At 43.0% G+C, this 14,722-nt stretch overlaps 1 protein-coding gene across 3 annotated transcripts in view; it reads right to left on the bottom strand.

Annotated features, from left to right (window-relative positions):
- Positions 1-1,030: 1,030 nt before the first annotated feature.
- CPT1C (carnitine palmitoyltransferase 1C) overlaps positions 1,031-14,722 on the bottom strand; it is a 49,276-nt gene continuing 35,584 nt past the window's right edge. For all 3 annotated transcript variants that reach the window (XM_073004410.2, XM_020794025.3, XM_078377989.1), the window contains 9 exons: positions 14,486-14,674; positions 11,972-12,077; positions 11,555-11,671; positions 7,897-8,061; positions 6,559-6,693; positions 4,789-4,941; positions 2,799-2,912; positions 2,444-2,536; positions 1,031-1,923 (listed from right to left, as the gene is read on the bottom strand). In XM_073004410.2, the coding sequence (XP_072860511.2) occupies positions 1,825-1,923; positions 2,444-2,536; positions 2,799-2,912; positions 4,789-4,941; positions 6,559-6,693; positions 7,897-8,061; positions 11,555-11,671; positions 11,972-12,077; positions 14,486-14,674 (1,171 nt within the window). In that variant the 3' untranslated portion in view covers positions 1,031-1,824. The remainder of the gene's footprint in view (positions 1,924-2,443; positions 2,537-2,798; positions 2,913-4,788; positions 4,942-6,558; positions 6,694-7,896; positions 8,062-11,554; positions 11,672-11,971; positions 12,078-14,485; positions 14,675-14,722) is intronic.

The raw sequence follows: 14,722 nt of genomic DNA, 5'->3' as shown, positions 1-14,722 counted from the left end.
ATCTGGAGGCCCAAGGTTTGGAGTCATTCCTCTAGCTGTAAGATGGACAAAGTGCAGTCTTTTAGATGCCTATTTTTGGACTGCAGTCCTTACCATTATTGGCTATGCTGTTTATGGATGATGGGATTTGCAGTCCAACGAAAGCTAGAAAGCTACACTTCGGACACTCATTTTCTAGCTACTGCTTCTTGGCTCCAAATTCAAGTGTCTCCCCTTTCCCCCCACAGGTGCTTGCCATCTGCATGATTTCAGATGTAGATCATATGAATTTTCAGTCTGCCTTTTTGAGGAGCCCACTGGTGGAAAAATAGTGGAGGGAAAGATTTTGCATAACTGTCAGATCTACCACTTCTCACACTGGAATAACACTACACATTTTACACAATGTGTCGTTTGGTCCACAGGGAGTACTGCTCCATCACAGTGTTTGGAACAGAGGTTGTGGTTTGGATTAATACTCTTTTGTATGGAGCTCAGCTTCACTGTGAGTATCAGAGACTGAAAGATTTACCTGAACCTTGTTGAGCATTTCTGCTTTCAGCAGACCAGGAAGTGGTGGATCTTCTTTTGAGAGAGATACCAATCTAAATCTGGGTATTTGAGCACACAAAATCCCTAGATGCCCAACACCTTGGGGGAGTGGGGGGAGGGATCCTGCCATAATGAAGTAGGATTCCTTCAACAGAATCTTCTGTGCAATATAGCAATAACATATTCCAAAGTTCAGGCCTCACATCAAAAAAATAGCATTTGATTTAAATTAAGCTTACTGTATTTCTGAACTGCAGAAATGGAACACAAGTGGTGTTCTTCTTTCTCAGTATTGAGGAGAGGCATAGGTTTGCACATTCCGTCTCACCCTTCCAGAAGCAAGATTCTAACAGGTTAATGTCATGCATTTCTAGAACTGAAGCAGCTGTCTGACATCACCCCTACCTCTGTGGTCCACAAGCTCAAGCAAGTTTCACCATACAATGCTTCCTCTGCCAGTCACTAACAAAGGCCACGCATGCTTGGGTTTTTTTTAAAAAAACTGCCCACCCTGTGGTTTTATTCAGGTCTCTGACCTAACAAACCAAGACAGAGAAAGATTAACCAGTTCTTTGCGCTATGAAACCCTGCCATAAATCAAAATTCACATTCTCTTGCAATAAAATTTGTGAAGACTCCTATTCTCTCAGCTATTTAGAGGGGTGGGGTATAAGGAACTAGGTTCTCTTTAAAACACTACCCTGCTCTCATCTGCAGCATCTCACGGGAACAAAGCAAGACCAGCAGCAGAAGCCACATGGACAGAATCCATCAAACGTGAAGCACAAGAAAAGAAACGCAGCCAGCTGCTGTGTACTGAAGAGGCTGGAGGGCAGGCAGAGACTGGGAGCAGTGGGGAAACCAAAGGATGAAAAAACACCACTTCAGGTTATCCTGAACATCCCATGACGGTAGTCTAGAAAAAGCCAAGTTTTCCCAAGTCCCAACTCTTCCATTCTAAGCTAATCAGAACTCTCCATCCACACACATGCCCAAAGAAACCCAAGAGATCTAGATTTCACTTCCACCCCATTAGGTCTCTACTACCCTCAATAAACAGAGACATCAGGGAGGGAGGTGGTTCACCTACAGGGCTGTCGTATCCAAACCCCTCTCCCAAATCCAAGACTATCTTGCCCATCCATTGTGCTTGTAGGAATCCTCAGGTGCCAAACCCTACGCATCCCCTCCCCACCCGTTCTTTCCAGATGTCCCTGGAGATCAGAGAAGAGAGAAACACACTCAAGGTGCATCTTGGTGGCTGGCTCTACAATCCTGCTGGCATTTATTCAGTCACTGGCCACCACTGGCAGGGATTCTTTTGTTTAGTTGGAACAGGGCCAAGATGTCCGTCATGGCTTTCCGGATGTTTAATCCAAAACGGTGTGCATCCTATGGAAGAAAGTGGTGGTGATGGTAATAAGGAGATGTAGGAACTTGGCACACATCTATACATCTGTTTTGCTGAATGGCATCTTTTAAAGCTTGAGTCTAAAGCAACACGAAAGGTTGTCAGTCTGAGGACTGGAAGATGATCTTGAAACATTCAGGTGAAATTTTATACAATAACAGCTCTTGTATGCTGGGGATGGGAAGCAAGGGCCTTCAAATGAGTCAGGTTTTACAGTTTATAGAAAGCAGTTAAAGATTGTTGATTAGTCTCTCTAGCAATGCCATAATATTTACATTCAAAACACACTCATCTGAAACCTTGCTAGCAGAAGGTAGCAAGGATTATCCACAAAGTCACTAGGTAGCCTGATCTGCAGGAGAATTCCTTCCTGATCCCAGCTCCTCCTCCACTCTTTATATAGGGCTTACACAAGACATCAACCCCACCAACCCTTGCTCCTCTCCCTGGCCCACTTTCCTCCCACTTTCTGGCAAACCCAGAAGCTTCCCATTCACTCACCGTCTCTTGGCTGGAGACTTTGCATGACACATGGAAATTGATTAGATCTTCACCAAGAATTATGTATGATACACCATACCCGTCATCGTCGACCTACGGTGCAGGGAAGGGGGGGAAACAGTATAAAACTGAATTTCCCAATTTAAGACACACACACACACACCCCAGCAGACAAGTGCTCTTATAGAATCTAGGGGTCCTGTATCTTAAATCCCACTTGCACAGTGGGCCACCAGTCCTTTACATTCCTTCCCCCCCCCCCCGAAAACCCAAGTCCTGCCTTTCAGCATCATCCCATCTCAACTAGAGCACAGTCCTTCCCACAAGAAAACCCAAAGTCCAGGACTCCACTCACCGGCCCAAATCCGCCCCCACAAGAAATGTAGTCTGGATGGTTCTCGAGGTCAAACAGTTCCAGCTGCTGAACAGGAGTCTGACTCGTGGAGAGGCGCCACGGCTCAGATAGCACCTGACCGAGAGAAGACATGGATTGAGGATCAGACCAAGAGGCCCTTGACACCATTAGCTGTCTCTCTCTGCCCTCTTAGCTACACAATCTTTCCCCCCCAAAGTTCTGCTCTCTTAAGTTTTCAGGGTCATGAAGTCCCAGATTCTTAACACAACCCAATTCTTCCCATGCTTTAGATTGGCTGTTCTATCCCATGTTCACATTTCTGCAACTAAGACAGAGAACTAACAAGGAAATATCTGCAGTTTCTCTGTATCTGTTGGCTTCTCTTATGTGTTGGACAGCATCTCCCATCTTCCCCAGACAGCATGGCCAAAGCTAGCCACAGCATAAGAGGTGCAATCTTATTTGCAAGCATACATAGGCTTGTGGGGAGCATGTACTACAGCAGAATAAGGTGATGGTAAATAAGGGAAGCAGGACACACAGGTTTATATCAGCCACATGACAATCTGGTCACTCAACATGCCAAATGGCTGCGAATCCTAGTTTTTCTTCCTTTCTGTTACAAGTGTCTAACTCTTCATCATTTTAAGGGAAGCAGTATTTTGTGCATTTACTTCCAGGAATGATGGAGAGAATCTCCCCTGTCCCTTTGCTGCAATTATCTATTAAACCAATCTAAATGACAAAGACCCAGCCTTCTTGGAATATGTATTCATTTAAGATTCTGCACACAAGAGTTGACCACTTGGGTCTGACTGGAACCACCAGGTGGCACTCTCTACTTCCAGTGGGGTGAAGACTGGCAAGAAGATGAGATTATAACTCTTCGTGCCCTTCTTTTCCCCCTTAATACACACCTTTCCAGCAGACCTTGATAAAAATCTTGCCAGGCTCTGAAATCACCTGATGGGGACAGTATGGAGACAACCAGATGAACAGGAGGGATTCTCTAAACCAGTGGTTCCCAACCTTTGGTCCTCAGATATTCTTGGACTAAAACTCCCAGAAGCCTTCACCACTAGCTGTGCTAGCTAGGATTTCTGGGATCTGTAGTTCAAGGACATCTGGGGACCCAAGGTTAGGAACCACTGCTAGTCTAAACAATTCCTTCTATCACCTGAAAGCACTACCTTCCCTTTCTCAATTGTCTCAGCAATATATTGGGTAAAGAACAGGCATTTATCCAGAGAACACACATTTGGGCCCAGAGATTGATTCAACAAAGGTTATGAGCTGAGTGAGGACTTGTATTGCCTAATCTTTAAGCAGGTACACAGATTCACCTGAATCTTTAGGCCATTCTTTCCAAACTACGAGTTCCCAGAAACTGTTGGATAGCAATCTCAATCATTTCCAGCTAATATGGGCAGCCACTGAAAAAAAATGAGGAATGTACTCCCAGAAAAGAGGTTTAACATGCAGTTCATGCTGACAGCAAAATTCAGCACTGGCACATCATATGGTAAAATCATTAGGTGAATGACTAATAAAAATGCCCAAGGCAAATACATGCCCGGTGGCATTCAATCTTGGGAAAAACAATTAAAAAATGGAAGACAAAGTAGGCACAACACATTTTAAAACCCATGGGAGATGAGGTTAGAGCAATTTTAAAAAAGCTTATCAAAAAGCATTTCTTTTTTTAAAATTTTTAAGCATTTAATTAAGAAAACATATTTTCAGTCCCCAGCATGCAACTTTCTGTGTTGGTTCAACTGAGCAAGAACCTGTGAGGTAAAAGAGGCAGGACTTTTCACTTTGCTTGCTTCAAATTATACTCTGGGATTAAAAGAGTCACGGGGCGGTGGGGGAACACACTCTCCTCTAGAGTCATCTCAGTTTCAGAGAACCTTTCTCCTTCGACATTTAAGTATTACCACAAAGATACAGATGTACACATGTGCACAAATATTGACCCGGCGGCACTTACTTCACGCAAGAAGGGGGAGTCGAGGCCAAGATATTTGGAGACGACATAGAGGCAGAAGAGATGTCGGTCAATCCCAGCACCTGTCATGGCTTGCCGGTAAAGATTCTGGTGTTTCTCGGCTGCCACACGGAACAGACGTAACCTTACATTGTCCTGGGATGAGAAACAGATTGGCATGAACAAAAGAGGGTGGGGTGGGGTGAGGTTGTTGCTCCCCACATTCTAACTCCTCCTCCCAAACTAACTTGGAAGAGGATTACATCTCCACATGTACTGTATGTCTACTCAGACATGGAGATTTTCTTCAGAGACTGTTTGCCAGTGTCCTAGATGAGATGCAGTACTTTACTATTGGAGAGAGAACTTTCAAAATGGTCGTGGTTGAATTATGGGATGTTTGTGGGACCACTACTTTGCACTAAAGCTTAAGCGTAATTTGTTAAAAGTAACAACGCTTGATTCTGAGCTGAGGGAGGTTGGGCAGCTCACAGTGAGAGCCGGGAAGCGCTCAAGGTTTTCAAAAATACAAGACAAAGAGGTAGAAAGGAGAGAGCAACGTATTAAAGTACACCTGATTTTTATAATTCTTCCCTATTTCTTCTTTTTCTTTTCTTTTCCTATGGGGTCTATTAGGCTGTAAATCCATAGACAGGGCCTGTATTATCTTTCAGTAGCTGTATCGTACATTTAGAAAATATTAGGCAGTTCACATAGATGTACAGTGGTGCCTCGCTTAGCGAGGTTAATCCGTTCCGGATTAACCCTCGCTCAGCGAATCCATCGTTAAGTGAAACAGAAAAGGCCATAGGAACGTATTAAAACTGATTTAATACGTTCCTATGGACTTAAAACTCACCATGCTGTGAGTTTCCTCCATTGCGGCGGCCATTTTGGATGCCTCGTTAGCGAGGCAAAACAGCGGTCGCCATTTTGTTTTAGCGGCGGCCATTTTGGAACCGCTGATCAGCTGTTCGCTATGCTTTGATCGCGTCCGCGCAATCATCACATAGCGAAAAAAGCCCATAGGGGCCATCGCTGAGCGAACGCTCCAGCGAGGGCCCGGGACCCCTCGTTGTGCGGTTTCATCGCATAGCGAACGCTTCGCTATGCGAGGCACCACTGTATAGTAATACTAGTAATAGCTGGCTGGATAGCTCAGTGGTTTAGGTATCTGGCTGCAGAGCCAGAGAATGAGATTTCAATTCCCCGTTGCGTCTTCTGTGAGAAGAGCCAGCCTGGGTGGCCTTGGGCAAGCTGCACTGTCCTAGCCTGCCCCCAAGAGAAGGGAATGGTAAACCACTTCTGAGTAGTCTCTAACTAGAAAACCCCAGAAAGGGTCACCATTGGTCAGAATCACGTTGATTGCACACTATTATTATAACAACAGTAACAGCAGTGAAGGTCATGATAGCATAGTAGCAGCAATAATACTAAACCAGTCCAGTGTGGTTTAGTGGTTAAAATGTTGGTTCAGGACTGGGCTCATATTTTTACTCAGCCAATCAGTGAATTACATCTCGGGCAAATCACTTTCTGAGCCTGATTGACCTCACAGGGCTTTTGTAAGGATAGGCTGGAGAGGAGAACTATACAGCCATCTTGACCTCACTGGAGAGGCAAGGTGGGACAGAAATGTAACCAATAAATAACATAGAATACTAACACCAACAAAAACAATGCATTGCAGACACAACCATTTTGCTTAATTATACCACCCCGTTCCCATCCTTTTCTTGGCAAGGCCAATTCCACCTGCATGGCAGGACTCACATCCTGGGTGGGATCCATCATGGCCTTGACAAAGTTGCAGGACTCGATGCTGCAGGATCGGACCGTTTCTGTACGACCTTCCCGAAACAGACGGGTCATGGATGCCTCATAGGTGAGACAGAACTTGCCCTTGTCCTAGAACAGCAAGAGGAGGAAAAGAGAGGGGGAGAGGAATCACGAGCTAAGGATAAAGATGGGAGGTCTCTGGACTTGAAGCAAGGCTAAGCAAGAGTCCGTAACCCATTCCTTAGACGAGATAAGCTGGGCACAAAATATAGGACATAATATTGATATGGATCAGTGGTTGCAAATATGGAAAAATAACATAAAACTCACAAAATCGGTAAATTTTAAGGAGAACATATGTTTTATAGGTGGCATATGACTCAAAAAAATAGTCAAAGATTTATACAGAGGTGTCAAATGTTTGTTGGAAGTGTGAAGCACAAGAGGGAAGCTTTTACCGTATGTGATGGACTTGCAGAGTAGTGAAACAGTATTGGATAGCAGTACATACTGTTACAAAAAATACTGCTTTGTAATGTTCCACTAACCCCAGAACTCTTTTTACTGAGCATTACACCAGATAATATAGATAAGACAAAGAACTACAGTACCTAGTTATATATATAGTCACTGCAGCCATATATAAGCAGCACATTTTGCTTTGCTTTTAACTAAGTTGAAACCTGGGGGGGCAATCAAACTGCAGAAAGGCGAAAAGTGAACTTGATATCACAACATGAACAGATTGGATGACAGTACATTTTGTGTTCTCCTTCCTCCTCTTCCCCGCCCCCATATCTCCCTCTACCTTTTGTACTCCTTATCTTATCCCTAATTGTTAAAAATATTTTTTTTAAAAGATAAGCTTGCAGGTGAGGCAGAGGTGGAAGGAACGCCTACCAATTGTCCATTCAAGCTGGGAAGGAGCCCATCTCTCATGGTTCCCCTTATAGCCGAATGGCTAGGGGATTCTATAACCTGCAGTTGAAAAACAACAACTTTTCTCCAGGTTGTATCCCACAGCATCCATTTTATAGAGATTCTCACAAAATCTAGAGATAGAGGCCTCTGTCAAGATCCCAAGAAAAAGAAGATGCTTTCCCAGAAGGACTTTAAGAAATAATGAGATCCCGTTGATTCTTCTGCAAAAGTTATGCTAGTCCAAGGATGGGGGACGAAAAAAAAAACCCTTCCCCAGCTCTCCTGACCATTGGCTGTCACATTTCTGGAACCAGGTCAGGTCATTTAAGGCCAAAGGCCTCAGCCAGCCCTCATCAAACTGTGGTGCCTTTTGTCTGCCTACCACCATCTGCCTTGAGCCAAGGGTCTTACCCGGAAATGTGCCAGTTGGAGGGCGAGCTGGATGAAGCTGTCTGGACTGGTGCGGCATTTCTTGATGAGACCTTTGCCAAAGTCCTTGAAGGTGAATATGTGGAACTCCACATCTCTGGCCAAAGCCTGAGCCACTATGAATGACTGCAGGATCACTTGCTCACACTGCAGACAAAAGGAAACAGAAGGTCATGAAGGCAAACAGCAAAGAGAAAGTGTAATGGAAAAAATTCCCCATTCTCCTCTCCTTTCCTGCCCTAAATTTCCGATTTCAACCCAAAGGCTCTGTTTTGTCTGAATCCATAGTGGGTGGGTGGCAGTGACTGTATGTTTCATTGCAGAGTTTTGAATTTCGGTTAAACTCCTCTAGCTCTGCAGCAGAAGTGCAGTGATGCAAACAGCAGAATTAGCTTCAAGTTCCCCAGATTAGTCCATTCATAAACTGGCACTTACAGTCTCAATAGCTCACTCTGAGACATTTGCAAGAGAAAGTACAGTGGTGCCTCGCTTAATGGGCACCCCATTTAATTACAAATCTGCATAGCGATGAAGATTTTGCGATCGCAAAAGCGATTGCATTGCGATGTTTTAAATGGTAAAAAAATCGCTTTGCGATGATCAGTAACCTGTTTTGCTTACCGATTATCGCATAGCGATGATTTTCCATAAGCTGATCGGTGGTTCCAAAATGGCTGCCGGGTTAAAAAATGGCCGCCCACTGTGTTTTCGCGCCGATTCCTCGCTTACCGGGCAGTGAAAAGGGCCACCGTATGGAGGATTTTCACTTAAAGGTGAGTTTTTTGCCCATAGGAACGCATTAACGGGTTTTAATGCATATTTTATCTCCTCACTGATAGGTGCCTTGTGATGAGGGTGGAAGGTAACCCCAGATGTACAGGGAGAAGTCCTTTCACTTAGTCCAGTAGCTGCCCTTTACACCTCTCAGAATCTATTTTCATGAGCTAAATAATGGGCTCAGAATTCAAACTTTGTCCTATTTACTCATCATCTGCCTCACTCTGAATACACCATAGAAGTGGAGAGGGGAAATAAGTCCTTCTCCTTCCTCTGTGAATGCTGAAGGAAGCCAGTCCTCTTGCAAGCTCAGCTAGAGTGATTCTGAGTTCCTGGAACTGTCTTAAGATCATAACAGTGCAGAATTTATTTGTTTGTTTGTTTGCTGGATCTATTTTTAAGCTGTCTGTTACTGCTATGCTCTCCCAAAACAGCATGCAAGGTTGAGAAACAAGATACAAACAACACGCGTAGGAACTCCTTAGTAAGCTGTTTTGCTGAAAAGGGGAAAAAAGGCAGTCCTCAAGAGGAAGGTCTTCAAGGTCAGTCAAAAAACTGGAGATGAAGAAGGGAGGCTCAGGTTGAATGGAAAGGATTTCCAAATGGGTAGGATCACCAGCCTGCAAATTGTTTACTGACCAAGCTTTGTCAATGCAAGAAAAGCCAAGCTTGTGTCAGGCTACACCAGGGGTGGGCAATTAATTTCTATAGGGGGGGGGGCACATGAAAAATCTGAACTGTGTTCAGGGGCCGAACCAACTTTACTTAAGAATAAAATGAAACAGTGATGTTATGATTGTTTTTATTTTAAACTTGTTAATCTTCACAAATACCAACGTTTTTTTTTGTGGTATGTTAAAGGTAAGCAACTTATCCACTTTAGACAAAAAGCTATAAATGGTTTTGATGTTCAAAACTGTCCGCGGGCTGTACAGGAGCAGCTTGCGGGCCGTACATTATGTGGCCCTCGGGCCGCACTTTGCCCAGGTCTGGGCTACAGCAACCAAAGTCAAACATGACCAAAGTTAACCTGTTTGTCATTCTCCACGTTCTAGTAACTTCCAGACTAGGCTACTTTTTTTTAATTGCTGCTTTTACTATTGTTTACATTTTCCTCCAACGTCAAGAAAGGAAAACATTGATTTAGTTTAAATCTGCACAACACAGCCTTCAAAGACTTCTCTGAGAGGAAGCTGTTAGTGAACTAACACTTTGTATAAATAGGCATCAACTGATCGGTGCTGCGCACTGCCTGCAGAAAGACCAGAGTGAGAAAAGGCTGGGTTCACCTCATCAATGGAAAAGATGGGGATTAATGCTATCTATCTATCTATCTATCTATCTATCTATCTATCTATCTATCTATCTATCTATCTATCTATCTATCTATCTATCTATCTATCTATCTATCTATCTATCTATCTATCTATCTATCTATCATTCATTCATTCATTCATTCATTCATTCATTCATTCATTCATTCATTCATTCATTCATATCCCACCCATCTAGTTGTTCGACTACTCTGGCCGGTGTACAGCATACAAAATAAACAATTAAAATAGCATTATTATCAAAATTTAAAAGTCATTCAAGACGGGGGGGGGAATAAAGAAGATAGATCAAATAGTGTCTGGAGGGAAGGCTTGCCTGAATAGCCAAGTTTTTAATTGGCTTTTAAAAATACCCAGCGAATGGGCCATACTGATCTCTGGAGGTAGATTATTCCATAACCGAGGAGCGACTGCCGAGAAGACCCAATTTCTTGTTTTTTCCTTTCGGGCCTCTCTCGGCGTTAGACTCCTCAGTTGCACCTCCTGGCAACCTTACTGTTAAAGTCTATAAATAGTGACTACACATAACAGCTTTCTGCAATCTGGCACCCTCCAGATGTGCTGAACTACAACTCTCACAGCAAAGCTTGTTTGCAGGATTGTGGGGGTTGAAGTCCTACATGTCCAGAGGCACCATGTTAAAGAAGGCTGGTATACAAGTTGAATATGCAACGGTCTCAGGAATAAGGAAGAAAGTGGGGTGGAGAGATCTCCCACCAGCGTTTCCTAATTTCTCCTGCACTATTACAGACAACAATGGCTATAAGCTAAGCCCACTTCTACAGATCAGTGCTGCCAGTCTACAGCCAAGCTCACTTACCCCTGCTCATTGGTCAGATGAGAAAACTGACAGTTGAGCCTCCGTAGGAGTCTTACATAAATTTATAGACCTCTTGGGGGAAAATCAGAAGCCTATGTTGGTCACAGCTGGCATTTATCCCAACAAAGGATTGGTTCCCAACCTTGGGTCCCTTATGTTTTTGGACTAAAACTCCCAGAAGCCTTCATCACTAGCTGTGCTGGCCAGGATTTCAGGAAGCTTTAGCCAAGAACATCTGGGGACCCAAGGTTGGGAACCACTGCTCTGGACCAACACAGGGTTATCGTATTAAAAGCCTAGGATGTTAGACCACTTCAAAATTATACTATTATCATCACCAGTAGAGTGTACTGTTGGTCTTGGAAACACTATTTGCATATGGACAACGTATGAACAACAACATTCATCTCATTACATAATTGCAACCTTTAGTTTGCTTCCAGACTAAACTGGCAGGCATGAATGAAACTCTTCAAAGCAGTATTATATCATCAACTTTGTTCTCAGGATTAACAGAAAAGTAGCTGATTGTTTTGAAAACCACTATAAATAAAGCACAGTAAATGATTTCCCAAGCTGTACTTTTAAAGGCACTTTTGTTTTCAGGGTAAATTTTCTACACCCCTCTTTAATTATTTTTTTAACATGTTATGAATACAGAATTTCAAATGCTGACGTCTTTTGTCCCCCAGCTTAACCCTGAACTCACCTCTTGTGGAATCTCCCACTCCAGTTTCTGGGGTGGAGGAATGTTCGGGTCTGCATCACCTTTACAGTTCCCATTAGCATCATAACCCAGTAGGAAAGCATCTGTGGCAATGGTGTACTGTGAAAAAAAAAAAAGAGCAGCCACGTGGATGATATGTTATTTTGCTTCCCTTCCTGCACTTATTGGTGGAAGGGGTTGGGAAAATGTTGGTCTTCTGGATGTGTCAATTCCATACTCTTGACCATGCGTGCTAAAGGCTTCTGGGAGCTGAAGTGTAAATCTTCTGGAAGACCAACAGTCCCCCATTTCTGCCCTAAGTGAGGTCTGTCCCCATTCCTGGTGGATCCCAGAATCCTTGCTTTCAAATCCTCCCCACCCTTCTAAATGACACTGAAGAAGACTCAAACGGGACTGTACCTCCCATAGATGTCCCACTATTGGTGCATCAGCCCATGAATGTTCTGCGTTGATTCCAGACTTCCCATTGCGATAAACAACCAGAGTGAAAGATTTGTCAAACCACCTATTCCAAAAGAAGGAGCAGGAAAAAATTGTCAGCCTAGATGTAGCCCTGAAGGATGGGGCTGGGCCTCGCTGCTAGAACCTATGCTTTTGCCAGAGAAGAGGGCAGGTTTAATCCCCAGCACCTCTAGGTTGTCAGACTTTGGTCCAACAAATCATCTCATCCTTGGATCCTACATAAAGTAGACCCATTGGAGTAGAATTCCGGGAGATTGTCCACAGCTGATAATCCTCTCCACAAGGAAAAGCTGTCTAGTGTGAAACCCAGACCTTTCAAAAAAGTCTTCTGGATATTATACTCAACATTTTAAGCAGAATAATGACTTGTACAAAAACCGCATATATTTTGTCCTTTTCTTAAGAGAGCTTATACCTGAAGTGTATAAATTCCAAGAAAGCATTGTGCTAAAGGCAGAAACCCCTATTTTTATATCATGAAAATAAAATAAATGTTTTTCAATTGCTTCTTACCTGACAGCCTTAAGCATATAATTAATAATTAACACACAACAATAAGAATAATATTATTTTTTTTTACCCTAGGTGGACTATATTGCCAGCCTGCATATGAATTATATGATATTTCTTCTCCTTCTCCTCATAATTCTTTCTGAAGGAACTCATTTGTATATCTTGTTTCAGTCAACAACTTAAATTTAATCTGTCTGCAGTCTTTCTGACAGTAAGTATCTATGTTCTTAAAGTTGCTTGCAAACACCAATAATAACAATATCCATTTAGCATTATCCAATTACAGTGACTGCAACGATTTAATAAAAATATTCATTTTATATTGCTGCTTTTAGTATTGTTTACATTTTCCTCCAAAGTCAACAAAGGAAAACACAGATTTAGTTTAAACAACCTTGCTTCTAAGGACTGGTTTTAAAATAAATGTTACAGTTGTTTACAAGACAAGTTCAAAGGCATGTTTGATATTATTATGCATTCTGTGCCTGCTCGCAAATGAAAAAAATACTTATGATCTTTTTGCTGCTATCTAGCAGAATAGTAAATCACTGCATTCAAATGCATTGCTTTTCACATCTTTCCTGCTTAATTTGACAAAGTTAGGGAGGAATTCTGCTTGGAATGATAGAGATGCTGTCAGTCAGAGTTGGTAATAAGGGGATAAATAGACAATGATCCAAGTCAGTACAAGGCAACTCTGTATGTTTCCATATTCCTAATTCTTCCCATGTTGATACCCTTCCTAACAGCTTCCAAGCATTCTGAAATTCCAAGCTCCTGCAGCCAGAATTCTATTGCTGATTTATGCCTCCATAAGGGAAACCATAAAAGTCTTGGCAGTATATTATTGCTCACTTAACAAAGTGCTAATTGCATTCCTGGGTACGCAACTGACTGCGTGCCTAGGAACCAAAGCAGCAACTTGTTAATGGGTGGCAATTTGCCACCAAAACTTAAAGTGATTTTCCTTAAGCAAGCAGAAATTAGCCATAGGAACCTTACCTGCATTTTAAAATCCTCCACTACACCAGTGGTAATTGCAGAATATTTCTGCCAATCCTGCATTCTCCCTTACCGGAAATCAGAATGGGAGGCTTCTTGACACTAGGTTTCAGATTATCCTTCTTCTTACCTTGAGGAACATATTTCGGTATTCCTCTGACAGAAAAGAAGATTTTATGCATTATGTCTGTCTCTGGTACATAAGGCCCAAGGCCTATTGTGTACTATCTTGTGTTACACAGGCAAAATTCTACAGGATATATTGGTACAATCACTGGAAGATAAGCAGCCTTACACAACCTGTATTTGCTGTAAGCACAAGAAAATGACACAAAGAATAAATAATTCTGAAGGGCTGTCAATGTCTTTCTAGCTTGTTACAGTCACAAAGTGGTTGAAAAGTAGATTGTATCCTATTATAGATTATTTTGCAACATCAGGGCCTTTAATTAAATGCAATGGGCTGATTCTGGTAAAAGAGGAGGGACAGAAAAACCTGCATAGTAAAATTTGCAGGAATCCCTGCACCGAAAGATTGCCAAATGGTAATCTCACGGAGGAAGCAAAATTCTCTGACATGAAGTCGTTAGATCTGCATGTTCTTGCACACACAGAGATATAGTAGTGTCTTTTGTAAGGATCATATGAAAGGACCATATTGTAAGGACCATATTCTTGACCATATGAAAAACAGCTTTCTGGTGGGGTCTGATGCGGATGGGATCCCTGCAAGCTAGCAAGGTTGATCTATAGCAGTGGTCCCCAACCTTGGGCCTCCAGATGTTCTTGGACTGCAACTCCCAGAAGCCTTCACCACCACCTTGGCTGGCCAGGATTTCTGGGAGTTGAAGTCCAAGAACATCTGGAGGCCCAAGGTTGGGGACCACTGATCTATAGAACATGCAAAGGACTCAAGGCAGCCCACAAAGCACCCACCTGTCACAACAGCGTCCATGCAAAAGGGACTTGGCATAGGCGTCTAGCGAGTGACCTGGATTGGGCTCCCTCAGCCCTTGCTCGCTGGTGTCCAGGCTGACAAAGAAGGCAGCATTGTCTATTAGACTCAGCGATTGTTCATTCATCCCTGTCTGGAAGTATGTGTTGCGGGCCCGGGCCCAGGGGTCTCTGTAAAAAGAGCAAGGCACTTGCATGTTATGGAGTTGGGGGATGTCA

This window comes from Pogona vitticeps, chromosome 6 (genome assembly GCF_051106095.1).
Source record: "Pogona vitticeps strain Pit_001003342236 chromosome 6, PviZW2.1, whole genome shotgun sequence".
Taxonomy (NCBI): domain Eukaryota; kingdom Metazoa; phylum Chordata; class Lepidosauria; order Squamata; family Agamidae; genus Pogona; species Pogona vitticeps.
Note: the sequence above shows the minus strand (reverse complement) of the source record. Positions and strands in the feature narration are given on the sequence as shown.